The 21,057-nt window shown below is 40.5% G+C and overlaps 1 protein-coding gene across 1 annotated transcript in view; it reads left to right on the top strand.

Moving 5' to 3' along the window:
• The window catches only part of SCML2 (Scm polycomb group protein like 2), a 69,882-nt gene that overhangs the window by 10,173 nt on the left and 38,652 nt on the right, over positions 1–21,057 (top strand). Inside the window, exons 2-5 of the mRNA XM_026052303.1 lie at positions 2,620–2,725; positions 8,440–8,508; positions 14,649–14,719; positions 19,162–19,396. Coding sequence (XP_025908088.1) covers positions 2,704–2,725; positions 8,440–8,508; positions 14,649–14,719; positions 19,162–19,396 — 397 coding nt within the window. The 5' untranslated portion in view covers positions 2,620–2,703. The remainder of the gene's footprint in view (positions 1–2,619; positions 2,726–8,439; positions 8,509–14,648; positions 14,720–19,161; positions 19,397–21,057) is intronic.

Here is a 21,057-nt window from a genome sequence, read left to right as displayed (position 1 = left end):
CTGGCTGGATGCTTTTGGGCTGGTTTTGTTTGCTTTGTTTTGTCTGTGACCAGCAAGCACTGCTCCTAGCTTGGCTTTTGTACCCTGTCATTCTGGGCCTTTGCACCTCCTAGCTCAGTTGCCTTCAGCCTGGGCGCTTCATTTCTCTCTTTGTCTGTTGTTGACCTGATGTTGTTGCATTTTGTTTTTCTCTTCATTTCTAAAAGCTGCTAGATTACATTCTCAACCCAAACTTTCTATTCCTTTGCTCCGTTTTCTCGCCGAGTTGCGCATACAAGAATGCCTTGAGCTCTGTGCTTTCTCTATATGTTTTCCCCAAGGCCCCCGGAGGAGGTTTCTCTCCCGTATTTACTGGTTGTTTTGTTTCTGTTCGTGAGAGGGTGGGCTCTGATTCGAGTCAGACTGATGATGTTGAGAGCAACATGAAAGGACTTGTGGTGGTTAGTAAAGGACATAACTGCCTTGCTCACAGTTTGCTGCTGAATTGCAAGAGGTGATCGAGAGCTGTTTCAAGATCTGCCCCTGCAAAAGAAGTTGCACTTCATTTCAGATTGACCCAGCTGCATTTTGGAGGAAACAGGCTTTCACTGTGTTATTTTTCAGTAATGTGCAGTGGTTGCCAGATAAGAGGCTCAGAAATGCCTTTCTTCTGTAATACCTATCTCCTGTAACAGAAGCTGGTTTAATAATGACTCTAAATTGACTACAGTAGGTGCAAGCGGATTTTTGGTAGCACCTCTTCTAAATAGAAATAYATTGTATTTGTGCTGTAGAATTTGCCCTATTTTAAACAGCTCCCTCAGACCTTTCAATTGTCTTACATTTTTAACGGGCTTGTGGGCATGCTGTAAAATAGCCTATCTGGTACAACACAAGCTAATGAAATGCTGGAATCCTTTTTATGTTCTGACAGACGTTCCAGTTGTGCTAAACTTGATGACTATCACTGCAGGGTTGGAATCTTTATGACTGCACCAAGTGCAATCTGGTACTTGGAACAAAAAGATAAAAACCATGCACTGTTTTAAAGTAATCTGTAAAAACAGCTACTTTGACTCGGCATCACCTTTCACAATTTATTACTTGGAGAGGAAAAGCTTTGAATTTTTGGGGGAGTCTACAAAGTATCAAGTATTTCAAATTTATTTCATGGCTTAAAAGGATTTCTGTTCTTAATCCYGCTGATCACTTATGTGAATGCTATTGTGCAGCAAAAACTGCTTCCTTTATGTTAGCATTCAGTTTTATTTATAACTGCTTTCAAGCCGCAGCCTTTTGAGTTTTTGTGATAACTGTGCAGCATGTTCACACACAGTACTTGCACTAAAAGAATTTTTCATTGGTTGGTACTTTCAGAACCATATTTAATTGATTTTAGCCATGGGACTTTCACTGTATGAATAGTTTTCATCATGCAATCTATCATTGTAGTCTACAGGTTGATCTGAATTTTGCAGAAATGTCCTAGTTTAGGAAATATACTCTTTTGTACTTCAACTCTTTTGTTATATGCTCTGTGTGTGTGTGTGTGTGTGTGTGTAATGTTTGGGGGGGAATGTGGTTATAAGATTCAAGAGATTCCAAATCAGTTCATTGCTTTTCAGCTACTATTCCTTTTGTGTAACATTGTAAAGTGTGGCTTCTAAAAATGGTACCTCTAACCAAATCTAATTTTGGAAAAATGTGCACATATTAAATAAAATTTGAACTTTTGATTGATTGATATTAACCTTAACCTCATGGGAATTCCTCAAAAAGAATGGGTCAAAAATGGTAGTTTTTTAACTTTTAATATATTTTTTACCCTTTATTACTTGAGTGGTAGGTGGGAAAGGGCAATAAACCAAATGATTTTGTTCCTTCCAGACTTAATAGKTTCAAGTGAGCTTGAGCTGAACAATTTGAAGAAGGGGGAAAAAAGTTAAAATTTGAAAAATTAGATGCTGAAGTGGAAAAATACCGAAGCAAAAGGAGGAGGGGGGGGAAAGTTGCTTTTGGTGTTTTATAGTGGTTTAACTGAGTTGGCACTTGTGGTTTATAGAGCCTACCAGCACGGGGGTCGCTGCTCCTGGGTGAAGTCGATTCTTGTCACTGTCTTAGGAGCTGCCACGGCCAGTGGGCTAAGGGAACAGTTGTGCCCCTGTCTGGGTTTCTTACAGGAGTGCTGCTGATCCCCCGTCTGCTCTGTTTCCGAAATACGTGGGGCTTTATCCAAAGGTGTTTGTGGTGATGATTGTTAAACAATGTGCATGTGTGATACCGGAGAGTCTGTCTTAACATTTTCCTCTAATGTGCTTTTTTGGGGGAGGGATGGGGGAGAATAAAGTATTTTTTTGTACCTTTCTGTGCATTAGTAACCCCCTTGAAAATGCAAACCACTAAACAACAAACAGTCTAAAACAGTGAGATAAAATTTTGGTTTCTTTGTACCCTTGTCACATGGATATACCCATYGTTTACAGAGTGTTCCTCTACAAATAGCTTGTTAAACCTTTCCTGTGTTAAACCTGCAAGATAATTATAGCCTATACAAAAAAAAATCCTCATTTCCAAAAAAAATCCCAAACCCCAGATCACACCAGCCCGCCTCCCCTAACATGTTGTATTACTACTCCACAGGAAACTGTTGTGCTGAAAGGAAGAATTAACTGGTCTTTCAACTTCAGCCTTTTTATTGTGAGGGAAGATCACAGAAGTGTTACCATGGGGAAAACAGCAGCTAAAGGTAAGGCCTTGCAGCTTTTATCCAAGAGGAAAGAAAATAGGGAAACTGTTAACTCTTTTTTTGAAAGTGGTGGGATATTACTGTTAAAGAAGGAAAGTTATGATGTGATTTGAACACAAATACGTTCATACTTTGGGAGCATCATTTGGGAGCAACTGCTAACTTTAGCTATCTTGGACCTGTTCTATACAGTTCAGTGAAAGCAACTTTGTCGGTGGTCTTGATACCACTGTCCTACCTAAAAATTGAGAGTGTCTAAATGTGATAWTAAATGAAAAGCCGTCCTTTATTCTATAACTGCTGCTTAATTTAGCAGGAGGGTAACTGATTGTGCTAGGAATCGCATTTTACCAAAGCAAACAGCAGGAGCCACATTTCACAAGGTCTTGAAGGTAAAATTAGCTTTTATTTATTTTTTTAGTAATATATTTATTTACAAAAGCACAGTCTACCGTGAAGGTTTGATTTCTGCTGTGTCATCTCTAGAGAATTTAATCATGAATAAACTTAAGTACTAAAATAAAGAATGAGACATAAGCAGTAACAAGTGTGTTTGAGTTAGTGGCACAAAGAGAATGTAATAAGAGAAAGTCCTGCTGTCCAAAGCTGGGCTGCTGCTGCTGCTTTTCAAAGCTTTCACATGAGTAGCTGTCTCCCATAAAACATGGCTAACACTTTTGTGTAACGCTCTTGAGCTTTCTTCTACCTTCAGCCCAAGTTGCTTTATGTGCTTGTGTGCTCCCTTGGTAAATAATTGTCTCTTGCTATTATAACAGCAGTGGCCATCCATTTAATTGTTGCACCAGGAGTTTATGGAGGAAGCCTACCCCCTTCTCTTGAGCTTTTTCTGCATGGCTGTTGTCTAAATATACTAAAAGAGATGCTCTGTTCCTGGCAGATAAGATAAGATAAACCCCTTGGGAAAGCACAAAAAGAAGTAGAAGGAGATGTCTCGGATTCACTTAGTCTTGATTTCTTCAGCTGTGTGCACTGAGGTTTGGTGAAGGGCAACTAAAAGGTGYCCACAACCCCACGTGTTAGGGAGTTAAGGCCCCTTCTTGGACTGTGATAGCTCTTGAGAGCCTGGGGCTCATCTTTGTCTAGAAATATTGGCACATCTTAGTAATTTGCCTTCAGATGAAGGTTACTGTGTAGCGCRGGAAGATCAAATGCTTTTGTCACCCAAAGGTGTTTAACATCTGTCGGGAAGACACAAAGGATTCCTTTGAGGAAAGGGCTCTCCTGCCGTGTTTTGAGCACCAGACAGTGTGTCTAAGGCACCTAAGAAATAGCTGCACAAATTCTGAGAAAGTGACTGCCAGCTTCTTCTTCTTCCACAGTGGGCAGCAAGACAATATGCAAGTCTTAGGCAAAAAAACATACGTCTGCTCTTGTAGCATGCTCCTCTTCTTGTCGATGTAGACAAATACTGTCTGAAGAGGTTCTTGCCAGCACACAGACAAAGCTGTGGTCCTGTTGGTTGAAAGCGTAACTCTTCCCAGAGGGAAATTTTTTGGATCTTAGGCAAGAAACTGGTATTCAATATGGCAGTATTTATAGGAAACGTAAATTGGGCACCAGCATTATCTTTTACTAGACTTTATGTTCTTAGGGTGCCTTTTCTGCTTGTCATTCTTTGTCTCATTCACAAGCCAGTAGAGATAGCTTTGTCTAGTTTCTTCCTTGTCTCTGCTTTCTTGGGTGATAGATGTGGTTACTCTTGCCTGTCTTCTGCTGAGTAATCTTATCAGCAGAAGAATTCTGTGGCTGCAGATAGGGGAGAGTGCTGTAAACAAAGTGAGTTTGAGTCAGTAAGCAGAAAACGCCGTGCTAAATAATCTATTCTAATCTTGTTTTGCATTTGCTGCATTAGTTTATAAAGTGCTCTGTTGAAAACTCTTATTTGGGGAGCATAAATTAGCATGCTGCCTTCATAAATTAGTATATCCTATACTCAGATCTTGCCACTTAGAAGAAACGAATATTTCATGGGGTTTAAAATTATATAGGTAGGGTCTAAATGCCCACGCATATAATGTGTGTATATAATATATATACAGTATATTTTGTATATCAGTATTGTAAAGCAATATCTCATGTTTTTGTGTGTGTGTGTGTGTGTGGTTTAAGAGCTGAGTAGTATGTAATTAAGTCCAAAACAACAGGATTTCGTATTTGTTGTTTTTATAAAACTACTTTAAAAACACTGTATATGCTGTGAAATTAAATTCAGATTTGTCTCTTAAAAATGGACTTCTTGAGCAGAAGACAGATGGTGAATTAAACTGATTTGTTCTTTGGCAAAATGAACTCAAATAATTCAGAACCAATAGATCTCTTCTGTCTCTTACTTAAAAATAAAGTTCCCATTTTCAAGTCAATCTTTCAGCTTTTAAAGGAATTGGTCCCTGAACAGAGCTAGTTATAGGAATTGAAAAGAAATTATTCTTCATACCTGCAGAAGAACTGCTGTCCTTCATAGCCTCATGTAAAGTTACACTGAACTATATATGCTTACCGAGAGATCCTCCTCAGCCCGGTGATTGATATAATACTCCTCCAATTCTTAATCTTATTTTCAATAATCTTTTGAAATGAAATTTATTAGAATTTCAACTATCAGGATTTCAAACATAGGCATTCTTTTAAAAAATGTGTTTCTTCATAAAATCATAATTAAAAAAAAACACAAAATATTATTAAAATATGATTTTAAAAACAATCCATACATTTTATCTACCCTTTTCTAGTCAACATCAGAAGAGGCACTTCAGACAGATCATAAATCTGCATAGACTGTGCAGACTTTTTTTCTGGGTGGTGGGAGGTGGTAGAGGATGTAGAGTGTCTCACTTGAAGACAGATAAGTAATTTTTACTGTTAATAGTTTTTTTTTTTCTTTTTATCTGCTTAGATAAAATACTCAACTTGGTTAAGAACCATCCAGCCTTGAAGGCTGGAATGCATAAAGGCAAGGGGAGCCTTTGGGGGGGAGAAAAAGGAATCTTGCTTTTATTCAGACACATTTTTGGACACAGGCATGTGCTGGGTGAGTTTTGCTCAGAGATCTTAAGGTACATGTTTCTGACTGTCAAAAGCAACTGATAGTGATAGGGCTTCAGATTTATTATAAATTAAGGTATCTTCACTAGAAACAAGAGAGAGATTTAAACTRCTACTGAAGAATCCACTTCCTTTCACTGATGTCTTCATCTCCTGTTTTCATGATTTCTTTACTGTGTGGTTATATGTGTCCCTGAAAGTGTTCCATTTCAGCATTTATGTCTGTATTGTGTAGGTATTTCTAAGATGTGCATTAACCTCACCTTGATGTAGGAATTAAATGGGGTGGTGATGGTCAGCAAAAGACCATCTGGTGTGCAGGCTGTGGGCTTTCAGATTCTTTCATTTGGACTTGATTTTTCTGATCATGAAAGGCTGTCATCTTGTTTGAGGTCTTACGCTGATGGAAAGAAGTTCTTTCATGTCTCCTTTCCTTCTCAAAAAAAGGAGTCACTCTGTCACCGTCACAGGAAAAAGGCTTTTCCTTCAGTTCAGATGGCATTTCCTGTGTTGCAGTTTGTGCTCACTATTCTGGGCACCTATTCATCCTATTGCTGGGCACCACTGAGAAGAGTCTGTATCTGTTGTCTTTACACTGTCCCATATGTTTTGATCAGATCCTTCCTGAKCCTTTTCTCCAGGCTAAACAATCCCAACTCTCAAAGACATTTTTTTTCCCTTTATATGAGAGATGCTCCAATCTCATCATAATCTTCATGGCATTTTGTTGGACTCATTCCAGGAGCTCCATATATCTTTTGCACTGAAGAGCCCAGAGTAACACTTGCATGTCCTCTAAGAAACTAGAGGCAGACCTCTACATAATTATTTTATGGATAATCAAGSTTAGTCTTTTCTTATAAGAAAGTGGAAAAAGTGCAGAAGAAGCAGCAGGGAAAAATTAAGTCAGGGCAGAGTCCTATCCTCTTTTCAGGACAGGGCACTGTCAGAGGTAACCAAGATACTTTATTTCTTTTTTTATTTCTAACAATGTCCGACTTCACATTGCATGGTTTTCTCTACAATTGCTATACTGTTACTTATTTGGCTTGCTGTTTTGAAAACTATTAAAAGAAGTTTTTTTTTTCTGTATGCTTTAGATAGACTGCTCATGAAATGACAAATTTGTCATGCATGTGAATGTGTTAGCTACAATAAATATATTTGCTAAAAAAAAACCTTGAAATTTTAATATAGCTAAAACTAAATTTATATTTAACATTTTTTCTTGGAAAAAATATGAAATCTACTGAAATAAAATGGAACAAAACATCGCCTTTCCTTGGGAAAAAAATCAGGAGAAGATGTTTAGTTTCTCTTATTTTCAAGGACATGGTTTAGCAGTCAGCAGCGGTGTTGAAGAGTTTGCAGTTGGACTCAATGATCTTGAAGGTCTTTTCCAACCATAATGATTCTACAATTCTATGGTCTGTACACATACACACAGAGAAAGGAGTCTATCATTAAATTTTGTGCCTGATTTTGTTGTGTATGTGTGTGCATGCTCGAGAGAAAGATGCTGTATCTGTAGTCCAGAATAAGGGACAGCCAGTGCCACTCATCCATTAGTTTCATGATCTACTTTTGACACTGGCAGACCACAGTTCAAATATAACACTGAATTTGTCGATTGAAATATGAGTACATTTTCAGATTTTTAACAAGAGCATCCAGTTCTGTGTGGCAGAATAATTTTCTCAAAGTTTGCTGATGTTTCAGATTTGTGCATGAGGTCTTGAAATGTAAGTACTTAATTTAACTTCTTTGGTTGCCCTAGTTAGAGTGAGTGGCTGAAGGTGATATAATGGTTCAATTTTGTACAAGGTGATTGTATTGGTAGTTGGTTATTGTATTCTCTTACACTTAAGTCCTTGCCTTATCTAATCTCTGTCTTGAAATAAGTATGCTTCTAGCCTGCAATTAGAAGATTTCTGCAGCAATGATGAGTGCTGCTCTCTTTTACTGTAATGTACTTTATGCAAGTAAGACTTGAAACAGGGTACATGTGAATGTGCATTACTGCCACTCTTTCGTTACTGCCAGTTCTTTCGTTACTTACTGAAGAATAATCATGTACAGAAAGAGCTGAATTGTGGCCATCTGTTGGAGTACTTCTGAGTTTTTTGTTCTGTTTTTTAATAGCTAAAATTGATACTGAGATAGCTGTTTGCATTTGATTATTCAATAAACTAGAGATGTAATGGATTCTCTTACTCAGAAATACACTCTCGGGACCCTTTGCTCTCGCCCCCAGCTTCTCTGTTCAGAGTGGTCTGGGCAAGATTTAAAAAAAAAAAGCATTGGTCCTGAGGATCTCAAATTATGTGTAGAGTGAGTAAACTATTAAAATTAGAGCAGGGTTTCCGTTTAGAGAGGTAATAAGTTGTTTTCTGCAACTAGATTTAATAATGTGATACGGAATACTCAAAAGCTCTGCTTTTTTCATGGTTTGCTTCTCTATGTTTTAAAAGAAGAAATAGTGTGGTGAGTAAAATTATAATATAAAAACTTGTCTGATTATTCCCTGATATAAATTTGAACAAGTCTTTGGAACAACACACTTGGTATTGTTTGAAAGCATTCTGTGTTTTACTGGACATCATTGTGAGGTGAATCTTTCATTGACTGTGTAATGGAATCTTGTCTTTTAGATTCAAAGACTATTAAAAGAGAGAGACATGGGAAGAATCAGCAGGCAGACAACTCGTCTTTAAAAAGTGGTAGGTATTGAAGCTGTCAGGTTATTAGTTAAGATACTCTTAAAAAAAAAAAAAAGTATGTATTTGGATTATACTGTCTCCCAAGGCTTTTTTATTTATTTATTTATTTATTTATTTATTTTCCCAACCTCCTTGGCTATTACTGATGTGTAGTTAAAAACTAAAACTTCTGTCTACCTCCATTAACAAAATGGTTATGTAATTGTTATTACAACAAAATTTGTTCTGGTACAACAAATGAAGTTGTTAAAATGGCTTGACTTCAACCTGCTAGTTTTCCTGGTCTAAGGAAAATATCGGGTGTCTCTAATCCAAACACTCTTTCTTTTAAGATCTTTTCTTAATTTGCCTGTTTTTCTAACCATATTTTACCCCTTTCTGTGCCTCTTTTGACTCTGTTACCTTCTCTTTTCTTGCTTATTTGTTGGATCTGGAGTAAGTCTCTTCCCTTTAATAATCTGAATGTTTGCTATGGCTGACTGGATTAATTTGCCTAGGATTTTAACCTTAAGCAAATTATGTTTTCTATTCAACTATGTATTTTTACTAATCTGGGGAGGCTGCACTTGCTAGAAATGGTCCTGCTTCTTACCAGGTTGAGATACCTGCTTCCCACAACAGGTGCCACAGGGCACGTGCACTGGGAGTGCTGCCAGCTCTTCTGTTCAACTTTAACATTATGCTTTAATGCATAAGGGGGCACTCTGGTCTTTGAGTGCAGCTTCATATGCTTTTTGTGAGTTCACGTGCTTGAATGTGAGGCAGTAAGAAATATCATAAATCCTGTTGACTGAAGTAGGAAATGTCTTTCAGAGGTTGTAGTTAATTCTTGATAAAATATCCCCAGGTTACTTAAACTCTCACTTGCCTTCTGCTCCCATGCCCTTTCACTCCTAATAGGTAGCCTAGTACAGAGGTTTTCTTGGATATCAGTGGAGGAATGACTTAGTGCAGTATAGTCATTGGAACAACGTGGAAATAGTAACATGATTAATGAACGGTTAGTTGGGGCAGTGACACCACATACAAGTGGGATATTCTGTTATCACCAGTTGTAGTAGACTTTCTGCTATTCCTTTGGTCAGACCCTTGCAGGTTCTTCTATTGTTTTTAAATATTGGCAGTGATTTCTGTTATTCTTTCCTGTTACTTTGAGACATGAGAGGAAATGGTGGTGTGTCTTGTTTCCTGTCTCCATCAGTGTCAAGTCAAACAGCACATCTATGTTTGCAAATAATGTTGTCTAACACAACATAAGCCTTCTACCCTCAACGCTTTTCATATGTGAATAAGATAACAAAACTTAGAGTCACTCTAAAGCTTCTCTGCCTTTCTCTGTGGTAGAGCAGGGTGTTGGAAAGGCTTTGTGCAGAAATTGTGCTAAGCAGACAAGCCTCGTTCCATCATCCTTGCTCTTCCACTGAGGACTCTGCTGTTAGTGCACTGTCTGAGCACTGAATTTACTCATGAGATCTAGGCTCAGTTCTGTCAGACAGCTAGAGAAAGTGACTTGCTCGAGATCACACGCCATCTCTGATTATATAAGAATGAGGTGATAATTTTTATCCTGTGTTACTGCTCGTTAGTGGGAAGAAGGAAGAAAAAGCCTCTCTTTGTGCTGAAAGAAAGAAAGAAAGGTACCTTAAAGTATTTCAGGCTAACATCCACCAAAGCTCAAGACTTCTCAGGATCATGTGTGGTAGGAGCAGTTGAAGAGGAAATTGAGGTGTGAGAAAACAGATAAATAAATAAAGTGACAAAGACTAATTGTCTAAAGAAATGMAGGAGGACAAGACTTCTATTTGAACGATCACAACATATGGATGCAAGTATAATGGGCGATATAAAATTTTTTATACTTACTATGTTTGCAAGAATATGTGAGCCAAAATTAAAGAGAAACATCGTCATCTTCGACAAAAAGATGGTGGGATGAAGACTAGAGAAGACATATAATGATATGAGATGTGAGATGCTCTATCTGCTTAAACAGTGTTTAAACTTTGTTGATACTGTATGAAACTAAATGAAATAAACCAAAATCTTAACTGTTTAAGAGTGACAGAAATCACCGTTTAAATCTTTAATTAAAAGAATATTTAAACTAACCTGAAGTGTTATGTAGAGGAAGATAGAGATCCTTTGGCACATCCATGGAAGCAGACAGGATGCCAGGGAGCACTGAAGCAGCTGACTGCTGTCCCTGCAAGGCTCCTCTCTCAAGAGCTTTGGAGATGTCGCGGTCAGCAGGCATRTTTCCCCATGAATGCAAAAAGCCAAACAATACACCGGTCTTCTGGAAGAGGAGTATCTGGGTAGCTGCAGGCTGCTGTGCCTCGCATCAGTTTGCTGGAAAACTGAGGCAAATCCTCCCGGAAGCCCTTGCCAGGGAAATAGAGGACAAGCCTGTGCTTTGGAACAGCCCAGATGGATTTGCCAAGCTAAGCCAGGCCTGCCTGACCCGACTGCCTTCCCTGGGAGGACGATCGATGCTGCGGCCACAGAGCGAGCGGTGGGTGATGTGGATCCTGCTTAAGCAAGGCCTTGGGCATGGACTTGCCCAGCGCTTTTGCAGCCAGACTGGTGAGATGTGGCCTGGACACAGGAGTGCCGAGCTCCAAGATTTTTGAGYGCAGCCGAGAGTCCAGCTGGCAGCTGTAACTCGTGGCATTTCTCAGGGGTTGATGCTAGGACTGATGCTTTTTATGTCTTCTTGGCAGACTGGTATGAGAGGAAAGAGCACCCACCAGCTAGTTTGCACGATACCAACCTGGGATGGACGGCTGACGTGCTGGAGGGCAGCGTTGCTATTCAGAGGAACCTGGCCATGCTAGAGAAATGAGCCCATAGGAACCTGAGGAAATGCAAAGGCAAATGCAGAGGCGTTTCTACCTGTAAGAGGCCTAATCCCAGCCACAGTGGCTGGAAAAGTGTCCGCRGGACAGCAGGGTGGCCGCGCAGGCGCGGGGGGCTGCGGGGCGCCGAGCGTGAGGCAGCAGGGCGCTCTGGTGGCGCGAGCGGCAACTGCAGCTGCACGGGGGCTCGCAGCCACCCGCRCCCCCGCGCCGCGCGTGTGCCGCTGGAGCACCCCTGCAAGCCCCCTGGCAGTGCCCAGGGAAACGGAGGTGCTGGAGCACGCAGTGCRGGAGGCAGCAGGCTGAGGAAACGGCTCTCGTCAGCCTTAACAGGAGAGAGCTGGCGGGAGAGCGTCTTGCTCCCTTCAGTTACCTGAGGGGTCGTGTAGAGCAGACTCTTCAAGAGGTGCAGTGGAAGCTCAAGAAGCAACAAAAAGGAAATTGGAACCTGGGGAATTCCTGTTTTTATAAGGAAAAAAATCTTCCCACTGAGGGTGCTAAAACCCTGGAAGAGGAGTCTGAAGCAATTGTGGTATCTTTGTCCGTAGAGACCCTCAAAAGTCATCAGAGCCTCAAGCAGCGTGGTCCGTGTTGGGCCTACTTGAGCACAGGGCTGTGCTGGACACCCCCACAGGCCCCTTCAGGTTTAAGTTACTTTGTAATTGGCAGAAATGGTCAGGAAGTGGTACAGTATTGGGGTAGTCTTGGAAAGAATATCATGGGTTCACTGAGTGGCATGATACAAACACATCATAAACTTATATTCTCTATATTTAAATTAATCAGGCCATTTGTTCATACTGACTATGTTAGATCACTTTTTTAACATCATTCTGGAGTCAGTTACAAACTTTATTTTATTCTTCACAAAGCTCTTAATTATGTCCATTTTTTTCCTTCATTTTCAGTATATGCAGATTTGTTCTTGCCATTGTACTTYGGCATAAAAATCCTGTTCTCTCTCCAGTTTTCACTTTGCTCCTGGGTTCATAGAAAATGTTGTGCTGGTGCATAACAGGTTTTTCTAAAGCTTATTTTGTTCAGCCCACAGGTTTGAGTGGGAAGAGGAATGCAAGTTAAATCATTGTGTGAGCTAGTTTTCTTAAAGGCTTTTATTTCTCAGAACTTATATTCTTTCTGGGCTTTAGAATTAGAAATAAATAGAAATGTGCAGAAAACAATTGCCTCTCTACCTGTGCGTGCTAGATACAGAGAAGCTTTTCTTGTGGAAATAATTTCATTTGATTATATCCCAAGACATACATGTTATGTATTACAAATGTATTTTCATATCCTTTATTTTAACAGTGCAGTAATTAAATTATAATAAAGACCATCTCTGAGAACTTGGCTTTAATTTACTGCAGCATGTCCTCACAGGTGGAACAATCCTGTAATAAACMTCAGGCTGTTGTTTGGTAAAAGTGGTTTTAGTAGCCAAGGTTTAAGGAAAAAAGGCAGTGTATTCTTGGGTTTGTGTGCAGCTGGCTGCATGTGCTAGTTTATGTATTTTATGCTACTTTACTTCTCAAAAAGGAACTTTTACAAAGCAAAACTTTACTTCATCATATTTATATTTGCAACTTTCTTGGCTTGGCAGAATGACCAGCAGATRTTGAGGGTACTGTTTTGGGAAAGGCATTTTCTGATCATGCCTTCTTGAAATATAAAGATTTGGCTTATAACCTCTTGTGGATAATAATAATAATAAAAAAATCACTTTGACTGTACCTGTGCATTAATAAATATTGTGTGGCAAAATAGGCTGGCTTCCAAGATGCCCAATATGTCTTATCAAACCATCCTTGTCACCCTAAATACAATGCAGTCCACTAAAGTAGCCCTTTTTGAGATGTTATTGTTTTGTTATGTAGTTGACAGCCAGATGTTTTCTGCAGCCAGATGCCCTCAGCAGTCTCATGGCAGATCATTCCTACCCCCTTGAGGCTGGTATGTCCAAAAAACATATACATATATATATATAGGGAGAGAGACCTCAGTTGGCCCAGGAGTCCTGTTCTCTCCCGCTTGAGGCACCACGAGGCACTACACTGCTCTTCTTTTTCTTTTTCCTTTTTTTTTTTTTTTCCCTTCTCTTGTTTCTTCTCTCCTGAACGTTGTACAAATGTGCTTAGCTGTGCCCAGGTGTGCTCTTGAGGGGAGCGCCAAGAAACTGCCTTGGATTCCCACGGGATGCCAGCTTTGGAGAGCGGCGCTGGAGCGAGCGCTAGGTGGCACCATGGGCCCGTTTCGGGGCGCCTGTTACCGAGTTTTGCTCGGGAAGATGCCSGGTGCCCAAACAGGAAAAATGAGGAAAAGAGCTCACTGAGAGCTACGTGAACATCTCACTGAGAGCTACCTGAACAAAAACGTTACCTGAACTGCTTTAGTTGTCGTTTTGTGCATTGTATTCATTTAAGTAAATCCTCTCTTATATCTTTGATGTTAGTATTTCATACTGTTAGGTTAGGTTTTACTAGCGTAATAATGTGTAACACCAAGTAAACGTAGCGTAAAATACTCCCACMTGCCTGTGCACAAAAAAGGTCTCAGTATTAACACTGGAAAAAAAAAACAAGGTACGATGGTGCTGAAGCTACTTGTTGCTGARCATTGTAGTGATATTTACTTCACCTTACAAGCATTAACCTTTAGGAGACCTTGGTTAAAAAGTCATAAAAATGAAGTTAGAAGTCCTTTTTAAAAGTTTTTGTTTCATTTAAGGTCATAGACTGGACTAATCCTTTAGATTTCTAGTGGATTTGGGTTAGCATATCATTTTAAATTCACGTTTCAAATGCTTCGTCCTGTAAGCACAGAATCTTAAGTGGCTATACTTTTTAACATACATCATCTCAGCAGTCCTGTGAGGTAAGAAATGCTGCTGTTCCCATGTTACACTTAGGGAGACAAAGGCATAAAGATTGATGTGGTTTGTGCAAGGATCAAGGATATTTGGGACATCCTTGAGCAGGTGACTGAATCTAGATATCCTTGACTTGTATCTTTAATGTGAACTGCAGGAAGAGAATGGAAGGGAGACTTGCAGTCATTTTGCCTGTTGTGGATCGACACTACAGATGAACAGAACTCCTAAAACTACTTCAAGGGTTGCATATTTTAAGCAGGTGGAGCTTCCATTTTAGAGTAATTCTGTTTTCAGGAAAAAAAAAAAAAAGTAATCTACCGAATAGTTGGGATTTTCTCCTCCTCTTCCTAAGAGCTCTTTACTGTGTGCTTTAAATACTGTATTTTTTTCCCTGTTTTTTTTTTTATGTCTTCCAGAACAGTTTAATTGGGATGATTATCTGAAAGAGACTGAATCAGTAGCTGCCCCTCTACACTGTTTCAGACAGGTATGCTAAGCACTGTCCTGCAAGTCTGTGTGCAYGTGTGCGTGTTGATGGAGTGATGCTGGAGCAGCCTTTGTATGTACGCTGCTTGTAAACCTCCCACTGGATTTCTTTGGATCTCAAGTTATAATTTGCTCGCTGTTGAAACTTCCCGTTCTTGATACCTGTGTGTGTAGTAGAATTTATTCACTGTTTTTTTTTTCTTTTTGCATTTTCCAAATATGTTTAATTTTGGATCCTCTTGAGCAGAGTGGTTATTTCCAAGGAGCATTAAATAGTGAAGATTTAAAATGAAATGAAATAAAATGGGGTGGAGGAGGTGGGGGGAGCTGCATGGGGAGTACTGAAGCAGTACTGATTGCGCAGTGAAGAACATTATTTGCCCCTTCCACGGTACAGAGCTCTGGTTGCTGGTGTGTTGCTTCTGCTATACAGAATATGGAAGTATGGGTAGTGGCTAAGCCTGAACGTTTCAGAGAGACTTTCCCCGCCTCCCAAAAAAAAGGTTTATTGAAGAGCAAACATGTGTTGCCTGTCTTCTCTGAAGTTAACAGCATTATTAATTGTTTAGTAAGAACTAGAAGGAATGGGTAATGATGATATAAGAAAGGTTTCTATATACTGTTGCATACTGCCCTCTACATTTAATTTCCTCTCTGCCTGATGTTTTTGTATGCATTCCAAGATGAAATTTAAATCTGTCATCCTGTGTGAGCCAATCATCTCCAGTGGGTCMGCCCTCGGGAGACTGTGTCAACTTCTGCAAGCCCATTCCCTTCTCTAGAGGGACATAGGGGCCAGTATGTTCCTGGCTTGAGCCCTAGCTTAGYTAGCTGCATAACGATACACAGGATGAGCTTTGATTTGCCTGCTCTTGCTGTGTTAGAAAGGTGACTGCTGAAGGAGTTGCCCAGTTCAGGTAGGAGTGACAAGTGGCAAACGTAGTTTAGTGGATGGGGTATGTGCAGAGAGGTGTCTTCTAGGATGTGTTGGTGGTCTGCTCCTGTGGGCAGTACTGGCCTCCCTTCAGTGGGAGCTAACACAAAGTGAAGTGAATGAATTAATCTGAGGAGGGGAACTGTAACAGCAAATTTGAAGCAGCTTGTAGAGGTGGAGATTGAGGAGAGAGGAAACCATATGGAAACATTTCCTCACGCTACATCTYGGGTCTCAGCTTGTTCTGGGGAGGTTGAAGTTCAAGGACAAAGAGACTTTATGTGTTGGTTTCAAACAGCAAGCAAGGAGGTTAGAGGAAGCTACGAGTTACAATGTCCACGGCTACACGTGGATGTAACGCCTGTAACTGAGTATCTTCAGTAAACTGCATCAGGAGTGAACTGCATCAGGATTTCCTCCATCAGGAGGAGTGTTGCCAGCAGGTCGAGGGAAGGGATCCTGCCCCTCTACCTAGCTCTAGTGAGGCCACACCTGGAGTATTGGGGACAGTTCTGAGCTTCCCAGGACAAGAGGGACATGGAGCTCCTAGAGAGGGTYCAATGGAGAGCAACCAAGATGATTAAGGGACTGGAACATCTCTCGTATGAAGAGAGACTGAGTGAACTGGGCCTGTTTTCTCTGGAGAAGAGAAGGCTGAGAGGGGATCTGATCAACATGTATAAGTGCATGAAGGAGGAATGTACTTACATGTTCCTTGACCCCTAATAGGAAGGAGTCAAGCTCTTCTCAGTGGTGGCTAGTGACAGGACAAGGGGCAATGGGTGTAAGTTGAAACACAGGCAGTTCCWTCTCCATGTGAGGAKGAACTTCTTCACTGTGAGGATGACAGAGCCCTGGCTCAGGCTGCCCGGGCAGGTTGTGGAGTCTCCTTCTCTGGAGATCTTCCAAATCTGCCTGGATGCTGCCCTGTGCTCTGGGTGTCCCTTGTGGAGCAGGAAGGTTGGACTAGATGATTTCTAGAGGACCCTTGCAACCTTAGCCCTTTTGTGATTCTGTATCCCTTTTTCATAGTCAATACCAGCTCAAGGCAGAGTCCCCAAACTGTGCGAGTAGGGACAGAGCTCAGTAGCACAACCTCTAGTCCTTCTGAAGCTGATGCTGGCCTTGCACACCGTGCAGTCATGGCAAGAGCCTCTACTCTTGGGTCATGGAGCTGCTGCAGAAACCTGCCCAGAAGCCTTTCCTTGTTGTTTTTGCACTTGAATCTTTTCCTTTGCTGCTAATGCTCAAGATTTCCAAAGTGAGCAACTAATACCTTAATGGTTAAGTGGCATGCATTGACTGAGCTCAGTGTGAGTGGCTTGGGTTGCTTGTAGTGTGTGGAGGAGTTAGAGGAACTTTGATTTCTGTTCATAGCAAATTTCAAAACATTTTGCATATGCAGATTTATAGTTTCTTCTAAGGATTGACCTTTAAGTAGAAAGCGATATGCAGCGGTAATTATTGCAGAGCTGGCTCCTCTCACTAATTAATAGTTGCAGATTTTAGAAGCAAAAGTGCTCGGGCTTTGTGTAGGACTAATTTGACATTATTGGGTTGCACATGGCTTGTACACGTCGTTCTCACTCKGTGTAATTTGAAGAAATACTCTGCAGTAGCAGACCAAATGCAGCTAGGCAGAGAAGCTTAACGTGACAGTCCAAATCAGAATATGTAACTTGTGAGTGTCTTAKAAAACTTAGATTTTTATATTAATATTTAAATGAAAATAAAAAAGAAACCAGTGTCCCAGAGAACAAGATAACTCTAATATGCAGGTGTAGAGAGCTAATAGAAATTGATAATACATACTCTACATTTAGAGAAATGCTTCAATCTGTTGCTCTCCATTCTTTCTAATTACCATTTAAATTTGGAAATAATGCACATCTATTTCTCTCACTGTATCGCTTTCAAACAGTTGAAAATTTTAAATGAAAAAGACCAGTGCCTTGTGGTTTGAGCAGGRCTTAAAAGAGTTGTTATTCAACTAGTTTTGCTCTCTGGATGCACATAAGACCCGATATGGAGGAGACACCTTTTGAGCACAGTGCCCTGAGTTATTGCGGTTTAAACAAGCTCACCTTTTTTAAAAACAAACCAACCTCTCCAGCTTTTCACTTTCAATTGCTTTTCATGGTTGTAGAAAATAACAGCTTGACAAGCAATATCCTGGAATTGAATTGCCCTTTAAATTGAATATGCTGAGGTTGCCTCCTCAGCCAGCCTGCTGTCCGCATGTTCCGCGGGCAGCTGCTGCGCGCGGCGCTCGCTGAACGGGGCTGCTCTCTTTCGTTGGGGGGCTCTGGCTCTGTCAGGGCTCCTGCTGGGGATCTGAGCCTGCTTCAAATGGAGCACCTGCACACAGTAGCACAAACACGGCAAGACACATACATAAAATTTAAAGGTAGTGAAGGCAAAGTATCACCAACGCTTGCTAGAGTAACACAGAATACTTCAGCCTTTCTGTGGATGCCCAGATGTATAAATGTGCCAGTGCAAGAATGGGTAGGGATGGGACGTTTTTATCTTGGGAGTGTGATGCTCACATTTCTCACTTGCCTCCCTGCCTTTAGTGTTAGGTTTCAGGTTGACCCTAGTGCCTGGAGCTTGGCCTACAGTTTGTATCAGCTGTGTTCAAAACCAGCTTGTAGCAGAAGAGATGCATCAAAGGACTTACAGGATGATTGGGAAATCATCATTCTCCTTTAGAGAAATTAGCCCCAAGAAACTACAGTTTTTACTCGATTTGATGAAAGAGTGCTGAGAAAGAATTAGATCACCCTCTATCAATCAATATCCTGCAGATTTTGTTGTCATTTGCAAAAGATATAAGGTAAAAGATAACAAGGGAAAAAGTTTCCATGAATACAGGTAGTCTGAAAATGAGCAGGTTCTGGAAATTCTGGGCTAATCCTTCTACACACGTGGCAGAAGCAACCAGTTCCATTTAGTTTTAATAAAAAAAAATTCTGAAGAGCATTAAATGGTTTGATTGCCTGCAGTACCATTGTAGTAAGTAGTGATCAGTCATGGTGATCCAGTGGTTTTCTGCCCCTGCTGTTATGGGGAGTTTTTCTACCTGCTTAGCAACAGTCCTGTAAAAAATATTCCCTTGGCTCTTCTTAATCTGTAGTTTCTTTCTCACAGGAAGCTTAGATCAAAGACCAAATGGCATCGTCACGTTTCTTCTTCCTGTGCCACTGTCTTTTTCGAAAATCTGACGCCTGCTAATTAAATTGGCATTTCACTCTGTGTGTGTATGTACGCATTCAGATTTCTGTGAGTAGCACAAGCTGACTCCTATGTTAGCTGAGAAGTTTCATATGACTTTGAGACTATATTTCCTTTCTGTAAAATTTAACATTAATTTTTTTCTCTCYTTTTTTTCTCTATAAATTTAGCAGATAAATGATATTTCTAGATGAAGAAAGCAGTACATTGAATTATCTGATAAATTTAGCAGTACAAACCAAAATCAGAAACATGTCTTTTGCCTCTTACTGTAGTCCAGAATTCCACCTACGAATGATTTCAAAGTTGGTATGAAGCTGGAAGCCCGCGACCCTCGCAACGTCACCTCGGTCTGTATCGCCACCGTCATCGGAATCACCGGTGCCAGGTTACGGCTGCGACTCGATGGAAGTGACAACAAAAACGATTTTTGGAGGCTTGTGGATTCCTTGGATATACAGCCCATCGGTAGCTGTGAAAAGAAAGGGGGGATGCTCCAGCCTCCGCTTGGTAAGAAACAACGTTTCTGAAGTGTCGCATCCGGCATGGTGCTTTCGCACAGGCAAGTTTGGTTTTTTGTGTTGGCAAATCTGATGGTACTTCCCTGAACCATTATTTACTAACAAAGGAAAGGTAAGCAAGCTGATTCAGAGCAAAGCAGTTGCCACTTCTGTTTTTGGGGATTTTTTTGGACCTAAGCAGAATAATTAGATTTTAAGCAGTTGTTTTTACAAATATCCTTTATTATTAAGTCGGTGTGTCAGACTGGCAGCTTTTTTCCTGTCCAAATGCATTGTCTTGTGCAGCAGTCTAAAAATATTCCCCGATACACACCCTATCCTGTGGGTGCGGGTGGATATAGTATTTTCTTGCTGTATGTGCATGCTCGTTTTAGCAGGCCCTGGTTAGAACAGAGCAGCGCTGGCGAAAGCCCGGGGGTGGTTTTTCCTTTCTCCTCCTGTGCTGAGCACAGAGRCCCGCTAGACGGCACTCGCTGTTAACCTGAGTGCGAGGTGCTCAGCCGCGCTGCGGGAGCCGCAGCAGCTCAGCACCATCTGAAGGCTTTTTTCAAGCTCGCAGAGAAAATTGTGCTCTGGGAAAGGCAGCGTAGGAAGGGCTGGCTCCAATGTTGTCACGTTGTGCTCGGAGGTGGGAGAAAAGTGCTCCGGGGGGTTGGCAAACTGTAAACTTATATGGCGTACGATTCTGATCCCTCTAATCGACGCATCTTGGGGGATGCCTGATCCTTTTTTTATGACTGGTTTATGAGCGCTGTGAACACTCGTAAACRAGATGTGGCTTTCCTGTGTTTAGAAATAGTACAAAACCAAAAATAGTCTGCAGAATATCCCTTGCCTTCTGTGGGCGGTACCAGCKACGACACTGTGATTCCCCAGGCTGAGGAAATGGTACTTGGGCTCCGTCAAAAAAGATTTGAGGGGTTTATTGAAGGGGGAACTGTACAAAGGAATTCCTTGTTATAGATGAACAGTCAAAGTTAACCTGCCTGACCACTATGGTTAATACGATTGCTTTGCAACTTTTCTTTGTATGATTCATCTGTGTATTGAACCGTGTTTGTTATAGAATAAATTCCAGGTTTGAACATTTTTGAAGCAAGACATTTTTCATATTGGCTTGAAAATAGTTCTACTTTTWAAAAAAAAGGTTAACATTTCCCTTAAAAAATAAAAACTCCACAGCAACAACCCCCTTGCCCAAATTCATAACATTCTGCTGAGAAATAATGTTCTTAATGTAAGAATRTTATTGTTGCTTTCCTGTCTCACGGTTATAAATCTCCTTCTGGTTTTGGTATCATTAGTAATTCTTGCACATGAGGAAACAGAGGTTCAGTAAAGATAAGTATACATTCTTTCATTTTTATTTAAAATAAAAAAAACTCTTACATTTATGAACATTAGATGCTAATGACTTTCGGATCCATGTGAAAAATTACTATATTGCTACAATGTGAAACTTGATTTGCTTTTAAAGAAATATGCAGTTAAAGCAGCAATATGTATATTGCAATATATGTATACAGCAATCACTATATGAGCATTGTAACTTTTAAGGCACTTAAACTGGATTATAAAGGCAGAATTTTGTGCTGCTTTAGAAACACAAGGAAGGCAATGCAAGAAGGGTGGCTGTCTGGAAAAAATACT

This window comes from Nothoprocta perdicaria, unplaced genomic scaffold (assembly GCF_003342845.1).
Source record: "Nothoprocta perdicaria isolate Ctin4 unplaced genomic scaffold, notPer1 scaffold_112, whole genome shotgun sequence".
Lineage (NCBI taxonomy): Eukaryota > Metazoa > Chordata > Aves > Tinamiformes > Tinamidae > Nothoprocta > Nothoprocta perdicaria.
This window is presented reverse-complemented; position numbering and strand designations above follow the sequence as displayed.